This window comes from Corvus hawaiiensis, chromosome 1 (assembly GCF_020740725.1).
Source record: "Corvus hawaiiensis isolate bCorHaw1 chromosome 1, bCorHaw1.pri.cur, whole genome shotgun sequence".
Taxonomy (NCBI): Eukaryota; Metazoa; Chordata; class Aves; order Passeriformes; family Corvidae; genus Corvus; species Corvus hawaiiensis.
In genome coordinates this window covers 34,716,478-34,741,638 of record NC_063213.1, presented here as the reverse complement: position 1 = coordinate 34,741,638, position 25,161 = coordinate 34,716,478, and the positions used below count along the sequence as shown (strand labels likewise).

Below are 25,161 nucleotides of genomic sequence, written 5' to 3'. Positions count from 1 at the left end.
AGATTTCCCATCAGGTTGAGGTTGTGGGTATCCAAAGGTTTCCTGATGACAGCCTCAGGACTGTAAACCAGGAAAGTCATCAAACCTTATTCTCCTTCTCACTCAGTCATGAAAATGGTATTTTTTTTCCCTCCTCTCTTGAGACTGGGGTCTTTGCATTTACTCTAGGTGCTGCTTTTCCTGCAGTTTGATTTAAGCATTGTCATTTGACATTATGTTAATATTCCCATGAACTGCAATTGAAATAATATGTATTAACACTAGTGGATTTGGTCAGTTTGAGAAAAAAAGAATAACTAGGTAAGCATGTACTTGTCATATTAGCTACAGATTAAATATTGACAATGCAAACTATTTGTTACGGATAATAAGTTAAATCTAATTATTATGATGTCCCTGTGTATTTTGTCATATATAATTAGTAAGCTGAAAGGTCATTTTAGGAGATGAAATTAAAAATATATATTTGAAAAGAGACACATTTTAAATACAGTTGGTATGCCATAGGGTTGTAGACCTATCACATATGTTCTCTTCCAGCAGTTAGAACAGTCTCAGTATGAAAGCAATGTACCACTGCCAATTTGAGGTAAGTGTAAAGTCACAAAAGTACAAAGTACTATACACAAAATTAAACTACATCAATCATTCTGTCATAGGAAAAAGTCTTCTTCAGATGCACTTGTATGATCCTACTGAAAGAAGTTAATTTTGTCAGTTGCTAAAAACAAGCGCCAGTTTTGGCGGGACCAGATCTATCTAGTGGACAGATAAATGAAATCTGAGGTTTTTCACTGCTTTGAAGAATGGTTTGGGGTTTTGTTTTGTTTTAAATGTGTTCAGTAGTTGCCATAGCTCCCATGCAGCCAGATGTTTTTGTCTTCTGAGTTAGTTTCAGGAAAACTGTGTACTGAACAGATACGTTTAAACCAATGTGGACAATCAAACTTTAAAATAATTTTCTCTTTAAAGCAGAAATGCTTCTCATAATGGAGAAACTGAAGTTATTTACATTTTGTAAAGCCTTTTGAAATTCTCAATTTTTACACAAAGTAGTAGTCTATATTCCTTGAGACTTTTCCTGTGGTGTTCTTCCTTTTCCACCTAAGTATTTTTTATTTTTCAGACTTTTGCCTAAAATGCAACATTTATATGTAGTCTTTTTAGGATGATGTTTTCTTCTGCTATTTGGGATCTAATTTTATAATATTGTTTAGCTTAGCTTTTCCAAACACTTTAAGTTACATTTTAATGTGCATTTCATATTCAATAACTCATTTCTATAGTTAAATTTCTTTTGAAGTCTTTACATATGGATTTTCCGCCATCTTAAGACAGTATATATTCCAGTGAGTATTTGTGTTCTCATACAAGTTATTTAGACAAGTTACCACTCCTCAACTGGTAGATTTTTCCTGTGGCATCTGATCAATGCTTGTAGATTTGATAGGGTAACTAATTTTGTGTGTAGTTGTATACATGTTCATTTACATTTTATCTGCAATGTAGCTGCATGTAGGCAGTTTTTGCAAGTCACATGATGGGGGAACCTGTTTGAGGTGCAACTGAGACCTCCAGCTGAGGGACAGTGGTTATTTAAATTGCTGTGACAAAAATGTAGATGTCTAAATGTAGATGTCTAAAATGATGCTATTCATTTTTTTAAGAAAATACATTTCATAAATGTAACCCAAACTTGTCTATCCATGCTTTAAAAAAATTATCTCCTTTTAGCTTAAGCTTTTTCCTAAGTGAACCAAGATGTTATTTATGTAAGATGGGTTTATGAAGGCAAATCTGTCAGCAAAGACATGTGCTTGAGGACATGTGATGGGTTTCAGATCTGAGCTTTAAGCAAATCAGTTTTACTTTCCTCTTAAAGAGGCCCTAACTTGATAAACATTGGGGTTTTTGTTTCATAAATAAAGTTTAAATGTTTCCATAGATGTCTCCATATTATTAGAAGATACTGCATCAGCTAGTTGTTCCTTAGTTTTGGTTGAGGAAAATGTTATGTGCTTCCCTTTGAATTTTGAAGATGAATGGGAGAAGAAATAGGATATTTATATAAAGTCTGAAGCTGTCTTCTGTCTCTTAGGAGAATGGAAAAACAGGGAAGATTTTCTCCCTACTACTACCCACCTTTTGAAAAGATAAGGAAAAGAAACTTCTTGTTCACCTGCATCCATTCAGTTTCAACTTGTCTAGTCTTTCCTGAGGGCCATTCTTTTTTTATTTGTCATATTTCAGATTGCTTACTCAAAAACCTCTAATCCCTATTCCAGTGAGTCTTGAAAAAAATCCAGTAAAGTGTTGTTAATGGATTTATACACACTTTTAAAGGGTCATATTTCCTAGCTAACATGCCCATATTGTGATGTAAAGTTTTTAGCCAATGATGCAGCCAGGAAGTACAACTTATTTCCCTGGATGACAGCAGAACTAATGCTACCATATGTATTATATAAAGATTGAAAAAACAGTAAAATTATCCATGATGGCTGGACAGGCTTTCCAATACATACTTTTGCTGAATAAGCACAGACAGATACTGTATATTTTGATCCCATCATTCAACCCAGAAGGACATGAATTGTGGATTTATTCCATTATTTATCTTACTAGAAGAAAAAAGCTCAAACTGTTACTTACTATGCATTTTCTTCAGAAATTACCTTGAATGTTGCTAAAAGAGCATGTGGTTCAAACAGCAACACTTGAAGATAAATTTAGAGGCAGCTTTCTGAGGAAGAGTCATAAGCAAGATAAGGAAAAGGCAGATAGAATACCCAAAGGAACAGATTATCAAGGCAAGTTTACAGGTTTTGACAGAAAACATAGGAAGAACAGCGCTGCTTACAAGATTTTGCTTGCCTGGCCTATGGGTCAGGCAGTCACTCAGACCAAGTCTGTGCATTATGGGATCAGCCAGATGCAGAGATAGCCAGTCTGGGCTGAGTGCAAGAGCTGACTGGGGGGCTCTCCTGTGTGCCCTGAAAGAAAACCTGTGTTCATGAAGGGTGTGCGTGCAGTCCTGCACAGCATGCAGTGCTACAGTAACACATCCAGAAGGCAGAAAATGACAACTCCTGCAGTAACTTTCTAATTTGGTTCCATGGACCTGGCCAGTGTGGGTGCTGCCTGTGACATCCAGGATTCCAGGCTAAATTGTAACCACTGTCCCAGTTCAGTGCAGTATTCTGACAGGCCAAATTGTGTAAAATGTTTGAACTCTATGTGCCCTGAAATTGCTTGTCTTGAAAATTTAACTATATATGCCTCTCATTTCCGGTGTTTACTTGCTGCAGCTTCTCTCCAGTTCTTGCATAATTTTTTGACAGTCCCGTTAGAGACATTCCTCCAGCCTTCCCAAAAGAGCTGCATTTCCTTGATGTGGATCCAGATTCACTAGGTCCAGGTTTCACTTTTTCAAGCCTACTTCTGAAGTCCCTCTCCCTAAAAGCAGAGTTTTCATTAAGGCTAGTCAGTTCTCTCTTTCAAAAGATGTTGATGAACAAAGGCAAAGGACAAGCTAGTTTGAACAGAGGAGAGTGAAATTTTTGAGCACATCTCAGCTATTTACTGCTAGGAACTGAATACTGGTTCCATCTGGAAAAGTGTGCATTCCTGTAATGAAACTCATGGAGCATCCCTACATCTGTTTGACATGCTAGCTGTCTCTCTGAACCAGAAGTGTTTCTTCACATAAACAGAGGGAAGCCCTATTAAACATGCCACGATACCACTGTTCTGTAGGATCTATCACAATCCTGAATCCTAGATGAAAGCAGTGACCTGTGTTGAATTTGTTGCAGGATCGATTGTCTTAGAAAATGCTGGCGATATTACTTCATTGTTTCAAGCTACTGTTAAATTTTATCATCCTTAATGTTTGTCTGTTCACTTGGGACTACTTGGGGGGGGCTGGGGGAGGGGACAAGGACAAAGGAGCATGAGTCTTTAATTGCAAACTCCCCTTTTCTCCCCACCCCCATTATCGTGTCAAACTGAATTTCTTTGCCTGAACTTGCTTTCTATAGTCAGTGGTCTGGGCATAAGCAGGCTGAAAGAGGAATATAGGTGTGTAGTGAGAGGTAGGTGTGTAGTGGTACTGCCCAGGGCACATAAGAAGTGACACATGAAGGACAACCTGGGGCAGGATGGTGAAGGCTCCTTGTGTTGAAGCAAGTTGGTAAACCTTCTGTGACCCTGTAAGTACATTAATGCCTAAAAATCACCTATGCCCAGCAGAGCAGGCATGGTAGAGAAAAAGGAAAAGATACTGTCATGGTTTAGCCATGGCTGGCAACTGAGCACAACACAGCCACTCAATCAGCTCTCTCTGCAGTGAGGGGGGAGAATCATAAACCTAAAAGTGAGAAAAAAACCTTGTGGGTTGACATAAAAATAGTTTAATAATTAAAAAGATATAATAAGAAGAATTTTTTAAATTCTGAGGAAAAGGGAGAAAAAAACCCAGACAAACAAACCAGGGAGAGAGAAAAATAAATGCAAGAAGAACAAGTGATGCAAATGGAAACAACTGCTCAACACCAACTAAACAATGCCCAGACAGTCCAGGAGCAGCATCCACCCTGCCAATCTCTCCTCCTCCTCAGTTTTATTGCTGAGTGTGATGCCATATGGTGTGGAATATCACTGTGGTCAGCTGTGTCCCAATTTCTGTGCACCTCCAGCCTGTTTGTTAATGGAGGGGGTGAGGAGTAGAAAAGTCCTTGACTCTGTGTAAGTGCTGCTGAGCAATAACCAAAACATCCCTGTGTTATCAACACTGTATTCAGCACAAAACCAAAACAGAACCCATGTAGGCTCATATGAAGAAATTTAAATCTATCCAAGCCAATACCAGTACAGGTACTAAACCGGTGCTTGCATACAAAGTTTCTCCTGCGCTTCTGTTACACATCTTCACAAGGCACGCACTTAAATCCTATTGGATCCCCAATCTTCGGGTCTCCCATCAGATTATTCAATTAAGAGAGATGGGACTATGCAATTACACAGGATTTATTGCTTAAAATAACAAATAAGGCATCAGTCTCGAGGCGTGAGATTTGCAGTACATCAGAGTAATGGCGAATAGTCACAAGACAAAGGGTTACATAGCAATTTATAACTTTCTAATCCAATAAGCACTTAAAACAAAACTTTGTTTTGGCTTTACGACCTATCACCTGTGGTACTTCTCACCGCAGTGCAGCTGTGTCTTAACCAATGGCTCGCTAAGTCACGTCCACTCACAGAAACTTCTTTTACAACATCAAAATTCTTAACTTAAACTATAAAATCACATTATTATACTTAAAACCCTTCACCATAACACCCATTTACTTATTTTACTTATAACTATAGAAACATAGGTTTGTGATTCTCTTACTTAAGGTCTATAAATCTCTGTCAGTTATGCCGGGCCTAGCTTCTTCCAGGGATGTAAATCAAATCCTCCCCTAACTGCAAAAGTTTTTACTCCTCTGTTTCCTACGAAATCCTAGCTGTCTAAATCACCCTTTTCTGTGGCTCTCTCTCTCACTCTGGTTGTATCAGTGTTCTTAACTTCTTCTTCACCTGTGAAGAAATTGATTGCTCTTGAACAAACCAGAATCCAGATTCTCAATTAAAGCATCGGATTAGCAGCAGGATTCATTTCAGTTTGTTGCTGGGGAGGACAGTATAGTTCACTGTTTTTGTTTTACAGACCAAGACAGCCTAATAGGCCAAACCATTCTGTGTGATCTCCTTCCAGTGCTTATGCCCAAGTTTTGCCAGGAGTCTGAGCCAGTCTGTTAACATATGGACACAGGCTCCACTACTCCCAGCAACAGCTACCTGCATAGAAAAGGTACAGGTTGTCCACAATGCAGTGGCATTAGACCCATGTTCCTATTGTGTGGAAACTATTGAAAAGGGGAAAAGAGGGCATGGAGCACAGAAGTCAAACACACACAGGCTTGCAGTTCTTCCAGAGCCAAGACTGCCTCTTAACAGTTCTTTCAGAGCCTCTTGATTAAGTGAGCTGGGCTCTGGTACGAGCTGATAAAACTCAGTGTAGTATTTTGAAGTCAAGATAGTTGGGATCAGGTAACTGTGCTGACTGAAAATGCAGGCTCTGTTGACCTAGGTTGTACTAATACCAAATATTAGGTAGCGCACTTCTGGTATAGCTAGCATAAAGCCAGTGACAGCATGGTCACAGTGTGATGGGTTCCAGCTCAAAGATCCTAGTGGTAAGGTTGAAAATCATGGATAGGTCAGAGTAGAAAAAGCATACCATGCAAACTATACAAGACATATGTCTGAGCCAGTTAACAAGGATAGCATAATCTGAAGTGAATAGTCTGTGGTTAGATTTTAGAGATTTAATCAGGTGTGTCATTATTGGTATGGTCAGATGATAGCAAATAACAGGGTTTGCTGGTCAAAGTTATCCCAACACTTCATTGGAAAACAGTTGATGTAACAGAGTAGGCTTAAGGCTACAAAATGTAATTTGGGGCTGCAAAATATAATCTGGTCATAAGGGCTAAACCAGTTTTGCTGTCATGTTACATCCTGACCTCTGTTTAAGCCCTTTGATCATTTAAGTGCAAATACACGAAGGCCACCTTGGACAGTTGCAATTACTAGTTGTCTGCTTTCATTTTTGTTGTAAACGTTATTGATGAATAGCACAGGATGTTACAGGAAACGGTGGCATAGATTAAATTCTCTTGTAATAACCAGCAGCAAATTCCACTTAGGGGATACTCTAGCCTTTGCTCTTGTTCTCTGGTGCAGTTGTAACAATAGTAAAAGACTCACTTAAAAATCCAAGTATTTGTACTCTATGTTTTCATCTTATGGCAGACTGATGTAAAGAGACCAGTAGGAATAGGAATAAATATTTAATATCTTTTCTTACAGAGCATGACTTTTCAGTAGAAAAATGTATAGAGGTTTTACCCTTATCCTTTGCTGAGTATATGTGGGAACAGTATTCAACCATGGTTTGTTTTTGTAATTTAGAACTGAAAACTTCCAAGAATTTTCTGAAGCCAAGGTTCGTTGCTTTTTATCACTCCCAGTCCAGGGCCTCTTGAAGGCCAAGCTAGAGCAATTAGTGCTGGTAACATCATTCAAAGCTGTTGAGTGCTGTCAGTTTGTGACAACAGTTTAGGGCTGTATCTGCATTCTGAGGCTGTTCATATCTGGTCTGTATGGGTTTTGTTAAAAAGACAGTTCTCAAAGTTTGAATATGGTCTCTCAAGGATTTTGGTAAAAGGGAAAGTTGATGTCAAAGCAGAAGCATGTTAAGATACTTGAAGGAGATAAGCAGGGTTTAATCTTGTGTGACAGGAAGTCTATTATTAAAATAGAAATCTCTTTAGAAGAGTTTCTGGTTCTAAATTAAGCCCAGGATATAAATTCCTCTGTATTTTATTACATGGTAATTGTTGCAGACTTGATCTTTCAGAGCAGTAAGTCAAAAGTCTTTATAGAATCTTTACTGATTTTGAATCTTGCTGAACGTACAGTATTCCTAATTTTATACAAATAACATATTTCATCTAGTGAAGAACTTTGTCTAGCTTTTGCCATTAATTTGAGGACCTCATGCAGTCTTTGTTTTTCTAAAAAATATACACTATGTATTAACTCATAATGTGCAAGCAGAAGTTCTTCCATGTAGCTGTGAAGCAGCAACTACTATTATTTCAGACTGCCTTTAAAGGAGATTTTGAAGGCTGTTGTGTCTCAAAGAGTAAAGTGTCTTGTTAGATATTATTGTTCCTCATGCAGATCATTAACACTTGCTGTTTGGAAAGTCTTCTAAGCATCATCTACCTTATTTTAGTTGACACCTTGTAGGAATGAAATAGGGTGTATTGGGTTTTGACTTGAAGTATGGCATGCTGTAGAATTTCTGTGCTTTATAAAATGAACTACAAGCTCTAATGTGTCTCTGACCTGTGGGGAGATATCTAACTGAAAAGTTGATATAGAGTTTGCTTAATAACAGCAATGGTAGTCAATCCAAACAACATGATTTTATCTTACTGCAGTCTTGGTTTATTTAATTTTTAGTATTTTATGATGGAAGGTTGTGCTTGCAAATACTGCACAATTGACAAATTTAAAAACTGTGTCAACACAAAAATGCTTAAAGCCACATGAAAAGAATGCAAGTTAGATGTTTAATATATGGACAGTTGGTGACAGAAATATTTTAAATGTATACCCTGGAAAGACACTCTACTACTTCCACCTCTTACTCATCCCCAGATTTTCCAACTATAAGGGTCATTTGAATGTGCAAAGCTGCTTCAGACAAACCGGGGTGCCAGCAGCATGGTATCCAAACAAATCATAATTGGCTGCTCACATGAGACACTATTAATGTCTTATCAACTCTGTGAATAGACCCCCTGAATGTTATTGCAGTCCACAGTTATGTAGTATTTGCTCATAAAAATTGTGGAGGAAGTTTATATTAGTTCTGATATAACTAGAAAGTTTTTGAGTGTTCTTATAGCTATTTTCCAAGGCAAGTTACTTTCTGATCTTTTATTCCATCCCCACTGAACAAGTTCACGTTCGATGAGTTGTACTCCTAGGAATGAGGATTATCTTGGTAAGTCTTGACGAGAACAAAATCTCCTGCCTTCAGAACTTTGAGGCTATGTACCCATATGTGCTGTGAACTAAGTTTCAAACATCTTGGATATCTTTTCTGAATGAATTATAGAATGGTTGAGTCAATCTGACACAAGAACCTGAATTCCGTTGAAATTTTGTCACAGAAACCTTAACAAGATTCTCAGATGGGAAACTCTTATTTTTCTTTTTCCTTTTTTCTCCTTTTATTTTTTCATTTTCAAAAGCAGCAGCAGCAAATCAGGAGCACTCAAGGTATCAGTGATTATACTTTCAGAAATATTCCTCCTCTGTGTATGTCATTCTAACCATGTCTTTTCACAGAGAACAACCACAGTCTAGCCTAGTGGAACTAATTTGTTATATTCTATTATTTTTATATTGACCAGTCAAGCCTATTCAACAGTACGTGATTTTATTATTTCTAGATTGTTGAAGTTGCATTTTTACTATCCTTTATTGCACTCAGGTACTTTTTCTTATGAGAGAATCCACTTGTTTTTCTATCTTTTAGTTGGCTGATCTATACACCTGCTGGTCTTAATCACTTACGTATTTGTTCCATAGATTAAATTACAGAAAAAAGTAGATTTCTGTGTTGGCAGGATTCTCTTAGGTTCAGAAGAGTTTGACTCTCTGAGGAGTCTCCAGTTGTGCAGTCTTTTTTCACAAGAGAAAGTTGCCACCTCCAAACTGCATTCTAACAATAACAGCTAAACACTGCCAGTCCAGGAAAAAGTAAAGTAGAGTTATGTCATGCTTTGACTCAAAGCAGAAACATACTGCCATGGAGAATGTCAGGTCTGTATTCCTCTCAGGCAGTCACACTCAAGATAACATAGAACTTCCCAGTCTACTTTTGACCTAGCTGTAGTAAAGGCGATAACTGCCTTTTCTTCCTGGTTGTCATAATCCTTTCCACATCCATTTTCTTGTGTGTGAGGGAAGGACTGCCTGCTTGAGCACCATTGATGAGTGCCCTACATTCCATGTGTGTAGAAAAAGCTGAGCCACTCTTCCAACAAAGGGAAGCTCTGGAGAGCCTTGACCACTACAATATGACATATTCAAATGAGATTTTTGTCACTTAAACCTAGTGATTCTTTCTTCAGTCATAGAATGTCCAGTCATCCTACCAGCGCTAGGAATAGACTAGCCAGTATTTGCAAAACTTTCTTCTTTGATGCTATTCAGAGTACAAAATAATTTTTGGGGCAGCAGTCACACAATTGATCAGCTCAACAGCCAAATCATTCCACTTGAAGTAACATTCATAACTCACCAAATTTTGAAATCATTGGTGATCTAATTTTCTATCCTAGTTTAGTCTTACCTCAATATTATTATAGTACTAACATAAATAGTTCCTAAAACATAAACAGTAACAAATATGGAACAAAAATAACATTAAAAGCAATGAGCCTTTTTTAAAAATGCCATTACGCTAAAGATACCATTTGCTTCATGTTGCCTATTTTCAGTTCTTCAAAACAGAAAAACGTAAGTAGTAATGCTGTGATGCAAAGAATGCAAATTGAGTCCCAGATTTATGAAGGTAAATAAGGTTTTATGAAGAATCTTTATGGCATCATGGAGTATCTTAAGTGCTCAGGTACTTTCACTCATTCCTGCATGAAAGAATCTGTACCGCCCTATGTTTCTTATTAGCAATATTTTTGAGTTTCAGCATTAAAATTTAAAAGATTATAAAATATGGTTTCTATTTAATTGGCCAGTATCATTGGTCCACTCTGTAAGTAAAAGAAGGAGGAAAAGTCTAGTGCATATACATTTGGAATATCCCTGGGGAGTCAGTTGTGTAGGTGCGGTACTAATGTGTAACATGGCTCTCCAGAGAGCAGACAAAGAGAAAGCTTTTTGCCGGACTGAGGGCTTTGCTGCTGGCTGCTTGGCTGCACAGTAGCATTGTTCGGAGGAAGTGCACCTGCTCTAACATTTCCTTCATCTGGAAGCAGACGGGTTTGTTGAATGCTCTAATTGCTGGTAGGCATGAAAGGATTGCCTAGAAGATTGCTTCCTAGGCTGTCCTTTGATGTTTTGTATGATTTGGAAACGAAGATTTCTTTTCCTTTATCCATCTTAGTAATAGGTGAGAATAAAAAATCTCCTCTTAGCTTTCATTCCAGAAGGTATCATGGCACATTCAGTCCGATTAGCTGTATCATGGGCCAAAAGACTCCTTTTATCTTTTGAAAAAGATTTGTAAAACACAAACATAGTCATCACAGTCCACATTCATAAAGCACTATTAGCTACATGTTCAGTTCATTGCAGGGGTCTCTGGGCAGGAGAAACACTCTACTGTGAACACTAGGTTTGTCAAGTGCTATAAATCCATGGCTCGGAATTTTAGATAGAATCATTTTAATACATATTATGAGTCTTGGACCACAGTTAGAAAAGGTTCTTTGTTTAATTCCAGTTATGTTAATTTATAAACATAATAATTCTAATACAAAATACAAGTTTTGCCTTATTTTTCAGCAAAATTTGAATTGCAGAGAACTGCAGCGAGGCTTGATATTTTGAAGGTCGTCCTTTTACGAATAAATACAAGGCATGACTAATGCCTTGTGAAGTCTTGTAATAAATTTAGACTATAACTAAAGCCACAAACAATACGGTGTGATATATATTGTGTTTGCAGAAATATGCAAAATAATAGAGTGACTAAAAACTCTGTAATAGGTTAAATGAAAAGGTTTTATTTAATTCTTTTACTAGGAAATATCTAGCTGAAAGAAATTATGGTGCATTACTTTCACCCGTGTGAACAGTCACTAACACCTTTCTCTTGAGAAATAGTGAACAGCAATAGTGAACTATTGCCAACATACTTGGAAGCACCAGAATCCTTAAATATACGTTGCTTGTCCAAGTAGAACAACCTTCCTCAATTGGATTTGGTTTATGTTTTCTCTGTGATACAGAATTCGTATTCGGAGCCATCACTTGCAAAGTTCAGGAGTGCATGAAGTGTGTGCCTTTTGAATCAGACCCTATTTCGCTTTCCAATAAAGAGTTGAGAATTTATGCATAAGAAATCTATGTCTGTTTTATATGAGTCTGAAATACAGTGTTTGAAATTTTTAAAGATAAATGTTGGTTTAGGCTTTATTTAGGAAATTAAATTGTTGTTCTGGAATCTATTGCAAAATTTGGGAGAAAACCTTCAAGTTATCTTCTGAAAATTAGAGATCCATATGCAATTTTTGTGTTATGATTTACTGAATTATGAATTCAATTTCCTTTTTATAAAATTGCATGCTTTTTTTCAGACTGTTTTGGGGTTCAATTTCTTGAATGCTGAAACATGTCAGTCTTAATCTTTATAGCTGCCTTTTGAGCAAACTGGTTACAGTGTCAGTGGTCAAGACCATTAGATTTCTATGGAGTTTTGTCATGGTCACTGTAAATTACACCAGCTTCCTAACTTTCTTTTCCGAGAGTGTGTACTTTGTCTTGTGGTGTAAGCAAGGACTATATTTACATGTCTACAACTGTGGCCTCCAATTTTCGTTTTGTTGTGACACAAAGAAGTATTTCAAAGAGCATGTCTGGAACTTTATTTACTTGGCCAAGAGGTCAGTCTGGTGCTTTTATCTGTGGAACCAAGTGTTTATCAGGTTTCTGTATGAATTATGCGGTGTGTTAGGGAACATTTTGCACCAGTGTTTTATTTTAGGTGTCTTTATAATAAAGTTTGGATGTGCTAAATTTTCCAAAGGTAGATTAAATCCAGGGAATATTTTTCCCCAGAAAATTTTCAAATTTGGCTTGCATGTCTTTGTACATATAGCTCTGTTCATTGTGAGCATGTATCTACCTAAATGTAAAATATTAATTCTGATGTTGTAGTTAGCTAGGTAAACATGAGTATCTCAGGTGTTTGGAGGCAGGGTTGCTAATACACATACCCTTAGGATGTAAGCACTTCAAGAAAATAAAATCTAGGTAATTTTATTATTCATGTCTCAATGGATGGGGAGAAGGTTGAGTGTTTGGTTCACCTCCTTATTCACCAAACAACAGAAATGAGTCAGTTCTGAGATTCAGGCTGGTGCAGCCAAGGGAATAAGCAAGTTGTTCTATTCAAAAATGAAAGGGAAAGGACTGCAGATCACAGTCATGGATCCTGGTGTTCTGTTCACTACTAGTCATTCCCCATTGTTCACTCCCTAGTCAATCGTACTTAGTGTTGTAAGTGACTACCACCTAAAACATTCTTAATGATGACCCATGCAATGCAGTACTTAGACATGAAAGTGGCCTTCTCAGCATTCATCTCCAAGTCACTGTCCTAGTGGTTATATGTAAGCCATCTGGAAACAATGGGATGACTCATTCATTTTGATGTGGCTGTGGGTTTTGTGGCCACATACAGGGAGAAACAATGTGTACTTGGTCATATTCCTGCAGGCAGGTTTAGAGACATCACTTTGATAGGGACCAAGTCTTACTCTACTGTTTCCTTAGGTTTATTCTGATTTAGCCTGTTGAAAATAGTCATAGACTAACCACAAGTTTTGTATTGGGTGGACATGCAATTATGTCTGTCTTTTCTTCTTGGTGGGTATTGGTGACATCACTTAAATGTATCTGATTTTTGTATGAGGTGTTCAGAGCTGCAGCAGAAATTGCACTCTAAAAAAGGAGAAGGAAATTAAATGTGTGAGATTAGAATGATTTCATTTTGAGAGCTTGGTTTATTCAGACAAAACTCCAGGAAATTCAAAGCTCGCCCTGAGCTGTCATCCATCAATAAACTCTTGTGAAAGAATAATGCTAGTAATCATAAAACCACAGAAGATGTGAGATAGAAGCAGAGTATGAGTCTTAATGATCCAGAACCATAACTGTATTTTAAATGAAAGTGTATTTCATTTCCTGAGGAAAATATTAAGAGTGAGGAATAGGAGAGGAAAATATTTTGTGGGAAGTTTCGATAGTTGATGGAGTTCAAACCCCCACAGGTTTGACTGCTCTCAAAAGCTGAATGGTGTAGTCATGTAATGTGTTCTACAATGTCTCATGTTAATCATGTGTTGATGTTTGTAGAAATATATACAATGACTTTTTAAAAGAGAACTTATAAAAGAACACTTCTTACTTCATTGAAATCAGTGGAATACTTTAGTCATTTTTTGACAATCATGGGGACTAGAAGCTAACATCCTGATACAGTGCAGTGTTACTACATATGTGCATCCAAGTGACTCCATAGCGAATTGCAAGTTTAAAAGATAGTTTGCAAATGTATTATGGTTTTGTTAAGAAACAAAGAATGTTTCATCCCTTATGAAAGTCCAAAAGAAATAGATTAATATCCAATATAATGAATTCAGTCGCTTTGTATTTGAAAGTAAGAAGGATTGTCAATTGAATTGATATTGCCTTGAATTGGATTATATTTTTCTGCTATGTCAATTGATTTATGGTTAGGCAAGCTACAGGGGCTGATGTTATTGAATTCTAAAGGAGCTTAAAAAAACCCTTCAAAACAAAAAGATATTTTTGGGAAAGTTTTTACTACCATCAGTAAAACAAATCTTAATAACCTTTTAAGTGTATTATGCAGTATTTCATTTATAATGCTCTTCTGAATATATTTTATGTTAAGCATAGCATTGTTTGGTTCTACAATTAAAGCATGTGCGTAAGGTTCTCGTTGACAGACCAGTTAAGAAACTTTAGGCTCTGTTAAGAAACTCTTGGTTCCACCTCGAAGTGTCACTTTGTGGAGAAATTGCTACGTTCTTTTGACTAGGGGTGTTGTGGCGGAGACTTGTGTACCAGCATGGTACAGAAAAGTTTAGGATTCAAAGTAGGTTTTAATTTAATGAATGTTACACAATTTTCCATGCAGTTAGTAAATTTTATTGTATCAGTTTAACTCTCTTTATGAGCTGCTCCAAACAGAATAAGAGAGAAGGTAATTACAGTAATGGAGAAAAAGAGGAAATGTAATAAATATTCATAATGTATGTAAGATTTGTTTTTATCATAATCCATTATTTTTATCTAGGTCACCTTCCACACTGTTCTTTTCCTGATAACCTATTTCTTTTCTTTTTTTTGTCTCACTTTCTATGTAGGACTGGCTCATCACGTCCGTAATCTTCTAACAGAAGCTGTGGCTCTGTACTTGGAGGCAGATGATAAAAGGAGCACCAAGACAGCAAATGTGCTGCTTCTGTCCTTGCTTGACATTTTGCAATACATGCTGACATATACAGCAAACATTGTGCGCCAGACTTTGCAGGTATGGGATTTATTTCCTGGGGTCTTTATTGTCTTAAACAGTTTTTTAGATAACTTCCTGTTATCCTTAATAATGAGACTCCCACTATTCTGATTTTATCGAATTTTTAGTGTGGCAGAAACTCAATTTGTCTTCCAAGTTTCTGTTTGAACCACTGCAAGTCATGGCATTGATAGGGCTTCCTGCTCCAGCAAAGACATCTTCCTCCTTAAAAATGGAGCACAAAAAGATACAATTCAAAGAAATTTTACATAGCTCTCTTAGTAACCTATGAAGAAAAAGTATTCATCTTTATTTAGACATGATGTAAAGCTAGCAAATACTGCTTTGTTTTTAAATGATCTACCAGATTTTTAAGTCAGTGAAGTGGAAGTAACTTCTGTATTTACGCTGCAAACAACAACACCTACTCTTCATGTTAGGATTTTTTATGTTCTTGGGATTATCCACTGAAGAACAGAAATTTGTTAGGTCAAGTATATCTGAAGGACAGATTGAAAAGATTGGAGATAGGTTGTAATATCTATCAAGACATGGCTTCTTTAGTCCACAAAGCCCTTCCTCTGTGGGTTGGTTTGGTTTTGCTTTTGATTCTGTGTTTTTGGGTTTGCAGGGTGTTGTGGTGGGGGGATTGGTTTTTGGAGTTTTTTGGGGGGGTGGTTTTTTAAGTAGGCTTAATGTAAGAAGTTGGTGTTGAAAATTGAGCTTTTCTCTTTTTTCTACATTGATTTACACAAGCAGCTATGTTATAGACCACATTTCACTGAGAGGTTTTTGGTTTGGTTTACATGTGTGGTGGTATAATGCCTTGTCTTTTTTGAGTCCTCTGTTATCAGGTTCTGTAACGATATTTTCGTCTAAGAATCACTTCATAAATCAAATTTTGTAGGCTAATTGCTTGTTGTCATATTTTTTGGCATCACTCCATGTAATCATGGAGAGCTGAATTCTGTACTTGTGCTCCATACAACAGCGGTGAGGCCAATTATTCTGGAGAACACATGAGGAAAGAGGATCTTGCACATGGATTGGTAATATTAGTCAAATTGAAGGTTTTTATTTAGATTAAAATTAAATCTATTCATTCAAAACCAAATTTTCTTCTGACTTTACTTGAATACAATAGTTGATTGATGCACTTAAACTCCAGCTCCAGTTTTTTTTTATCTCTGGTCAAAGTAAACTGCTTTGTGCTCTTAAAGGCTAATGAGTAACAAGAAGCAGGTAGAAAACTGAGTTTTGAAGCATAGCAGTATTCTGTGCCCATATAAAATTCGTTTTACAGTGGTGTTACTTGCCTTGGCTTACATGTCTTGACAATACTCATCACAAGATCTCTGGGAGTTCTACATCAGTACACATGCCCTATTGAATGGTGGCCATTAGTTACTGACTACATAGTACTCCAATATTAACATGTCACTAAATGCATCACAAATATTATTTTTGGACTGTTTTTATAGAGATCTTTTGAATAAGATGCCATCTATATCAGAACTTGAAAAACAGAATCAAATTTTCTTGTATTATCCATTTTTGTGGCTTGTCTTTTACAGATGGTAGTGCCTCCACTTTGAATCCTTTTTATTTAAGCATTTTATGTGTAAAGTGATAACCTTATCCAGCTGCATAGGCAAAACATGTCTCCACTTTTCCATTGCACTTCAGTATTCCTGCTGGATGGTGCTGATAACTGTATCCAGCTTCATTCAAGAGTTTGCTCTTTGTGGTCCAAGTACATGTATTTTAATGGAAGTAGTGAAAAGTTCCAGATTAATTTGCGTGTCTGTTTTGGAGAAGTTTTGTCATATGTCCCACAGGTGAGCCACATTAGCTGAAAAGAATTTGCAATTTCAATTTGATATATGGACTCTATTTTGTGACTCTGGCACAGGTTGCCCAGAGAGGGTGTGGGTGCCCCAACCCTGGCAGTGTTCAAAGCCAGGCTGGATAAGGCCATGAGCAGCCTGGTCTCGTGGGATGTGTCCCTGCCTGAGGGAAATGTGGGTATGGGTGTGACTAGATGATCTTTAAGGTCCATTCCAACCCCTTAACATTCTATGATTATATGATTCTACAACTTAATGTGGGTTTAACAATGGTGTAGTGTGTATCCTTCATATACATATATAATTTCTTTAGTGCTATTGTTCATTCTCTTTCCAAAGACACTAATACATGAAAGTTAAAGAAAGTAGTCAAAGATCCCTCATGGAAGGTGTCTGTCTTCTCATCCATGTACTAATGAGAAAAAGCTGTTGTAAATTTTGCTGAAGTGAAGGTGGCTTACTCCCCTTTCTTCATTAATATAAACATTCCATTTTTTGTCTTCTCTGCACTGTCTCTTTGCCCTTCTTGAACTTCAGCATTCTAGGTCGTTGTGGTGAGTCTCAGAGAGGGATATGCCAGTGTAACTTATTACCTAGAGAAACGGCTTCAGTTCTCTTTTATTTAGAAATTATTTCCACAAGAAAGGCATTATCCTTTCAACTCATCAGTATCAACAGTGGGGTTTGAGCAATAGTGGCACCTGTCTCAGGGAACTTGCTCCTCTGTTCACTTAACCAAATGAAAACCTCCAAGTATTGCACTTGGACAGTGATTTTTAGGATTGAGCTATAAATGAAACGCAATACAAAACGATTTTTAAATGTGTTCTTTAGACAAAATGTTTACTTTTTTTCCCTCTAGAAGTCTGACTGTATAGGGTCATGGTCCAAAGCTGGTTGAAGGTAATGAAGTGAAATGACAAATCTTGCAAGCAGACCTTTCTGGTGCCCTGGGCAGGGATTGGTCATAAATAGCACTGCCTAGGACAGTAGTATGTGTTGATGATGGGGGGGATGACAGTGGTCAGAATTACAAGTAATAACTGATCTTATTACTTGAAAACTTTATTATTCCTATTTCAAAAATAATTTAAATTATTGTAATATAATGTGAATATTTCAGGATACAGAGTAGGCAGACAGGCAAAATTGGACAATATTGCTGAGAATCTTAAATTTTCAGTGACCTTGATTATCTTGGTTTGGGTTGCATGTAAAATTGTTCTGATTAAGGGGAAAAAAACAGCTGAACTTCAGTGTTAAAATAGACATGTAATGTTGACTGAAATTATAAATATTCAAAACATTTATGACTTCAGATGTATCTTTTGCATGTACATTTTATTGCATTTTGCTGAAGAAATGTCATGCAGGTCAGTGTATTCAGCCTGTAGAGAATGGCATGGCAGCATGGATCCCTTTGCTTTGTGCTTAGTGTCACAGAGGGAGCATAACTGCTCGTTGGGAGCCCAGGAATACTTAACTAGAAAAGAGTGCACAAGTCTCCTTCAAACATCCCATTCACACTTCAGCCACCTAATGGACCTAATTTGTTCCTCAGAACAATCACCAAGGTTGCTTTTGATTTTTTTATCTCTCTTACTAAGGCACAGAAATCTGGCACAGGAGGGGACACGCAAGCTGCTGAAGACCTTCTGCTTATCAATAAACCCCTGACGGACCTGATTAGCCGGCTTATTCAACTGGTGAGAGTTTGCTTGTTTGTAACCTTATGGAATGTTGCTGAAGTTGGAATTATTCAACTGAGCTCAACATATTAGAGCTCTGTTTACTACTTTTTACTTGTTTATAAGCTTCCACCTAGTACTCTTAACACTTTGTAAGACATTATAGGTCACAGTGACTTGCAGGTTACCAGTGATGTCAGAGTAAGGCTGTTTGTCCTGACCATAGAAGTGGGATGAGGGGCGGACTGCAGGTTCCCAGTTAGGATGCAGGATATGTATAGCCAACATTTAGCCCTTCGGAATGGACTAGTCACCACTGCATAGGGAAAGGATGGCATTCAAAATTTGAAACTAGTAGTACTGCTACCTTTAGAAAAGTCACTAAATGCAAATTTAGCTTGCAGTGAGTGATGTATTTTAATATTATTTTCTCAGGTTTGAGCCTTCTGAGTTTTCTCAAGAGTTTTGTTTTATTTCAACATGATCCTGAGGGATTTATGAGTGGGAGTGGTCCCTGGCGATCTGTAAACATCTTTGAAGTGTGTCTGTTTAAAGGCAGTTCTTTCCAGGGTCTACTAGATGTCACAGCACTGTGTTGAAATTTCCACAGAGTGCTGCATTGTGACCCTAATGTATCCCAGCAGCTCAACTTCTGTCATACAGAGATCTATATTTACTCTGTGTGTAATGGTTTGTAGTAGAGGAATGCTTCTTGAGCTGGACAGTGCTTTTAGAGGCTGCATCAGCCTTTTAGTCAACATAAAACCATTAAAATGGTATGTGAGAATTTTGCTTTACCGCAGTGTCCTTTTGGGGTTATTTCACTTAGAGGTGTTTCAGATTCACTGTGTTCTCTTCCAGACACGTTTTTGTTTTGTTTTGTTTTTTTTCATTTAAATAAAGGTTTTTAGGTTTTTTGTGATATTAGTACTGTGATCCTTCTACTATCTTTAGCACTGTCTATCATCTTCTATTTTGAGGAAGTGTGTGATTCCTTTTTTATTAATTGTTGGCATTATACTTGGTGCTAAGTCTTCCTTTGATGGATTTATTTAAACCAGCTATTGACAAAGGCTTTTTTGGAATGTACTCTGAATGACCTAAAACAAAGTTACTGAATTTCAACTATTTAATATTTCATCTTTACAAATTATTTTAATTTATTTTTTATTGATTTTTTTAAATCGCTATATGTGATAAATAGTACGACATGAAGAGATGCAAATGTTCCTTTAAAGTGAAACTAGTCATAAATTTAAATTCTATTAACTTTTTAAAGAACAGAAAATTAGAGGCCAAGCTTTAACTCAGCCTATACCACCTGGAAGTCTTTTATAAGTTTTTAATTAAAGGATAGGATAATTGTATAGTTAGCATGTGCTGATTAGATTGCGACTTGCCCTTGTATTTCTGAAGCATGGCTGTAAATTACCACTAGGTTTTGCTTTGTTCTGTACTTCTGCAGATTCCAGTTTGTTTAAAATGATTATTCTAAATCTTCTGATTTTAACATACAGGTAGAGGATAAAGACCACCAGTGCCACTTCTTTAGATAGATCGATAGATAGATATTTGTTTGTTTTGTTTTGTTTTATATTTTGTAAAAATTCTGTGAGGGATTTTCTCTTGTTTGGATCTGTGAAAGTTATTCCAGCTAGGTTTCTTAGATTTTATTTTTCAAATATTTTTTCCCATTGCTATATTAAACATCTCCTGTTAAGCTTGGAAGAGTTTGAGCAATGGAATAATGATTTTAGCATTTAGGATCCACTTGTTTAAAATGGTTTATGCTCTAATCTCCTTAAATAGAAATAGATTCTTTGTGAAGTGTAGAGCATGTCTCAAGATGTATATTCTCCCTACCCCTCAAAAAGCCTCAGGCCTACCTAAACTGAAATTCTGTGGAGCTGCCAGTGGTTGTTCTCTGTATTCATTGGGCTGTGTGGCTACATAACCCCTTATTGCTATTTTGAGACATTCAGTTCTTTGTGAACTATATTTTCTGGAGATAATGGAGGTCTTAAATTTTGAAGTAATCATCACTCTAAAATATTGACTTAAAATTATTTTCCCTGCTTTGCTACTTCTGCCTATCTTAGCATATTTATAGTTTCTTATAGTCACTTACATAGTTTCTTAGTCACTTTGAATAATTGTTTTTCCTCACTGAAATATATATCCCTTAAGTAGATTATTATCCATGTCTCATTTACTTGTCTTTTTATTTTTTTCAAGTTCTACATGGTTTTCTCTCTCAATAATCCCTCAAAAAAATCAATGTGAGTTACACTTGAAAATGTCAAAAGCTTCAAATCAATTTTTCCCTTCTGTAGTTGTGATTTAGTCTGTCACTAAAGGCATAGCAAAGCAAGTTTTGGAAACCTAGATTGCATGTAAATGAAACTTCTGAGATCTAACAATGCAAAAGGAGAAATAATTACAAATTCTGTCATGTAGGAAAAACTGCAAATATGGAGAATTCAATATTTAATCCTGAGATCATTATGAATATAATTGATCAATAAGAGGAAAATAAATTGAGTATTTAGTCTTCTCCTTGGCAGTTTTGTGTGTAAAAGTTAATTACACTTAATTTTTTGGGTAATGTTTCTTTGCTAACATAAATGTAATTTGAATATTTTTCTGAAACCTGCAGCAGTTGTAGAACATACAAAACACCTTCTAATTTTTGATGTACCCATTATACTGAAAAAAACCCCACTTTTGAAATCACTTCAGTGTGGATATTAACAAACTTTCAGAAACCATGCCATATATCTATATATCTATATATAAAAAGGAATTTTGTTCTCTGTAGGTCCTAGATTCAATTCCTAGGTGTAGATCTTTCAGTCTTTTCTGGAGCCTATTAGACTGCTGGGAGAGAACTTTTTGTGACTTCTGGTGGTAGGATTCCTCATTATAATATTTCTGGGGAAATTTGCACTTGATTACTGTTACTGTGCTCTGTATGCTACTGTTGAAAGTCCAGTTAATCATGTCCAAACGTGAAGAGGACAAATACGAAGCCTCAGTGCACATGGATGGTCTTTTCTAGGCACTTTCTGTCTCTGTATTGCACTGACTCTATGTCTGTGCCCAGACTTTACTTTCAGAGTATGTGAAGTTATTTGCTAATGAATAATGAAAATGACTGCAGAAGAATGATAACTGTGGAATTTTATTTCACATTTCTTTCTCTAGGAAGACAGACTGTTCTGTGGTTAGAGTGGAGAGACGTATGTTTATTTCCTGTATTTGAAATGTTACCTGGAAATTTTATTTGAAGAATTCTCCTATACAGAGGTACCCTAGAAACCAAAAAAAACCCCCAAGCACCAGAGGAAAGAAGAAAATGTTGTTACATGCACAGAATTTCAAAATGGGGATTTAGTTTCTCAACAATTAGCCTAGATTAAAATGAAGTGAATATATATGTATATATATATATATATATTTAAAATATTTTCCTTTAGGTAGGAGAATGGCAGTCTTGCCTTAAGTAAAAATCTAATATTTTATTTTTTAATTTTAAACTGTGTGTATTTACTAATAAGAATAGCATAGTAAAGCTTGCAGATTAATAGTGATGTTTTGCTTTTACATTTTGTACAGTGTTTGCAAAATCATCTTCCCCATAGATCCCCATGGTGCTTCCTTTATAGAACGTTCTGTAATCACAGTAGCGATCTAATGAATATCTATCCCTAATCGTAATAAACTCTCCATGTGTATAACCTCATTAATGCACCAAAATAGTGTCCCCTCCGGGTAATCCAGACAGTTCCATTGTACCTCTAAAATTAGATGCTGTAACAATTCCAACTCTGTGAAAACTGCCACTTCAGCTCAAATGATCACACGTTTCTTGCAGTGGTTTGCAATTCATGAGCACACTGCAACTCAGTTTCAAATAGTGGAATTTCTGAGAACGGACTGCAGAAATATGGATGTGCAGCAACAAGAAACTTCCTGCTCTTCACCACATTAACTCTAAAATACACAGAGCAGGTTCTATCTAGAAAGGAAAAGAAAATAGAATTTTGTGTAATAAGCTTTTTTACAGGAAATTATAACATGGCCATAAAAATTAAGCGAAGAGTAATACACTGCCTTCATTGCACAGAAGTCTTGCCATGAGATATTATTTTAAAATGATAAAAAAAGGTGAAAAATAAGTTTTGAGTTAAAGAATGGCAAAATTTATGACCTTAGTTCTTCAGTAATTTATTTTAAAGTTCTGGATTTTCTTCAAGCTATACACTAGCCAAGAATATTAGAAACTTGGAGTATTGCTAACTTTTCTACCTTGCTGAGGGGCTGAATCCATAATGCCCTCTAAGACTGATAAAAGGAAGCAGAAACTTCTTGTAATTGTATAATACTAAGGGGCAGATATTCTTTTAAAGTGTTAGAACTAGCTTTTTCATGGGTTTATGCTCACCTAAAAGAACAAAGATTATAAATGCATTTCGAGGAAATGTACTTCATACAAGATTGAATTGTTCTGATTAGAAAAATAATCAGAATGCTGTTCCATCTAATTAAGAGCTGAACCATCCATCTATATTCATTGTTGAACAACATGATTATGTTTTTCCTATTCTTATTAAACATGAGATATTATTTACTTGAAAGCTGATTTTTCATTTTTGGTTTCCTGTAGTTACAGGTATTTGTTACATTTTAAGCCATAGATTTTGTTTTATACCAGTAATGTTCTTCAGATCCCCTATTCTTTATAAGCAGTACTAACACTGGCTGGCAGCCAGTGCTGAATTTCAGGTTACCAGCTTACAACTTTTGACATCTAAATCACTACTTGTCAGAAGTGAAACAGCAAAATGGTGAGAGTTACAGAGAAAAATGCTGATGTGGACATACTTAAATAGGGACATTGCTGAGAGTTCCTCTTCCACCTTAATTATTGATGACGTAGACTGTAGGCCAATGATTCTCATTCCCTCCAGTGTAAATATGGCCTTTCCTACTCCAAGCTTGTTTTTCTCTTCATACAAGACCTGTCCTGCTATTGTTTTGCCCTGAATTTTCCAGTGTAACAGCAACTTGCTCCCCAAAATCTAGTTAACACTGAAGCTCAAAGAGACTCTGGTGAAGCAGAGGAGCAGAAGAGCCTGAAGTACAACAGGGGATGAAAGATTTCATTGGCATTGGTGATTGAATAATGTGATGTCATAGCTGGCAGGTGTTGGGAACTGTGGAGTGATACTTGGAAAATGGTCACCGAAAGCCTGATACCCTCTGAAGTGCAAGACTATATGATGCCAAGACAGACTGGATGGAAAGTTTCCTTTCACTGGATTGAAAGGGTTTTCCTTTCTCCTGTTGGGGAACAAAGAGCAACGACGACATTGATAAATGGTTGGGCATGCCAGGAGGAGAGAAGCAAGGCCATTGACCCAAGCACAGCTCTTCCCTCACCTAGGACAGAGTTCCACTGCCTCACTAAGTGGGTGTTCCTGCTGCAATCAGCCTCCCTCAGGAATAACACTAACCAGCTGGACTTGCTTATTCGCTTCCTTGACAGTCATGGTGTTGGGAAGATCCCACTGGGGTTTGTGGTCCTTGTGTGTTTCTTCACACGTTTGTTGTAGGAGCGGTCCTTTATGACGACTGACACCTTTCCACTCCTCTGATATTTAATGAATATCTCAGGAAAAACCCCTTGGAATCAGTCTCACTTCCAAGTATGGCTGTGGTGATTACTGAATAAACATGGGATTTTTGTGCCTGTGGAACCCAGGGAATTAGCTTCCACTGCAATACCCAGGCAAGGATATATCTGTCCAAAATTTTCACTGATTTTCATTTTTTATCTTTGTTTAGCCAACAAACAGCATTTGAAAATTGAATATCATCCCTGTACTGTGATTTTCTTCAGGGGGTGGTTGATGTAGCTGCCTACACTGATCTAGTAACAAACTGTAACTTGGAATGCTGCTTTTAAAAGGTGTGAGAGACATACATTAAAGTAGTTGTCTATCCTTTCTCTAATGGCATTTTATTTCGGTGAAGGAAATACAAGTTGTCTCAAAGCCCCAAGTGAAACCAGCAGATTTTTTTTTTAATTTGGTAAGGATTGAAGATATAAATGGAGCTATAAAGCTTGTTACTATTTGTAGCTTTTCCTGCTTTTTAGCCTTGCTAATTCCGTTGATGAAGTTACTAGATAAGTCGGGATAATGGAAAGGAAATAATCAAATAAGTGGCATTTAGATTGGAATGAAGAAAAACCATGCAGCAAAAGTGAGGAAGAAATAGCTGCTGTGGTCCTGTCACTTGCATAGTATTAGGTCAAATCGAATGTGATATGTCTTGGGGCTATATATTCAGAGATTACATCTCAGTTCAGTGTGTTTTAAACAGCAACTCTATGAAGCTAGTGGAAAACAGGATTGTATTTGCATGCAGATCCCTTGGGAACTGCTGCTTGAATATTTGAGAGATGTATGTCTGAGGATGTGTTCAGATTGCTTTAAAGTAACTGTATAGGTTTTCCTTAAAATGAAAAATTCAGGAATTTCATACTGAGGATTAAATAAGTAATCATTATTGAAATTATTTGTCATATTACATGAATGGTTGGACAGATTATATAAATTGTTTCCTCTTATTGTCTGTAAGGATGGTCTGTTTAGTGTATTTTAATCTAGCTTCTTTGACGTAAGTAATTCCAGAATTAAGTAAC

The 25,161-nt window shown here is 36.6% G+C and overlaps 1 protein-coding gene across 8 annotated transcripts in view; it reads left to right on the top strand.

The window, feature by feature from the left end:
- ULK4 (unc-51 like kinase 4) overlaps positions 1-25,161 on the top strand; it is a 224,149-nt gene that overhangs the window by 140,192 nt on the left and 58,796 nt on the right. For all 8 annotated transcript variants that reach the window (XM_048299801.1, XM_048299764.1, XM_048299787.1 and 5 more), the window contains 2 exons: positions 14,769-14,935; positions 18,372-18,470. In XM_048299801.1, coding sequence (XP_048155758.1) covers positions 14,769-14,935; positions 18,372-18,470 — 266 coding nt within the window. The remainder of the gene's footprint in view (positions 1-14,768; positions 14,936-18,371; positions 18,471-25,161) is intronic.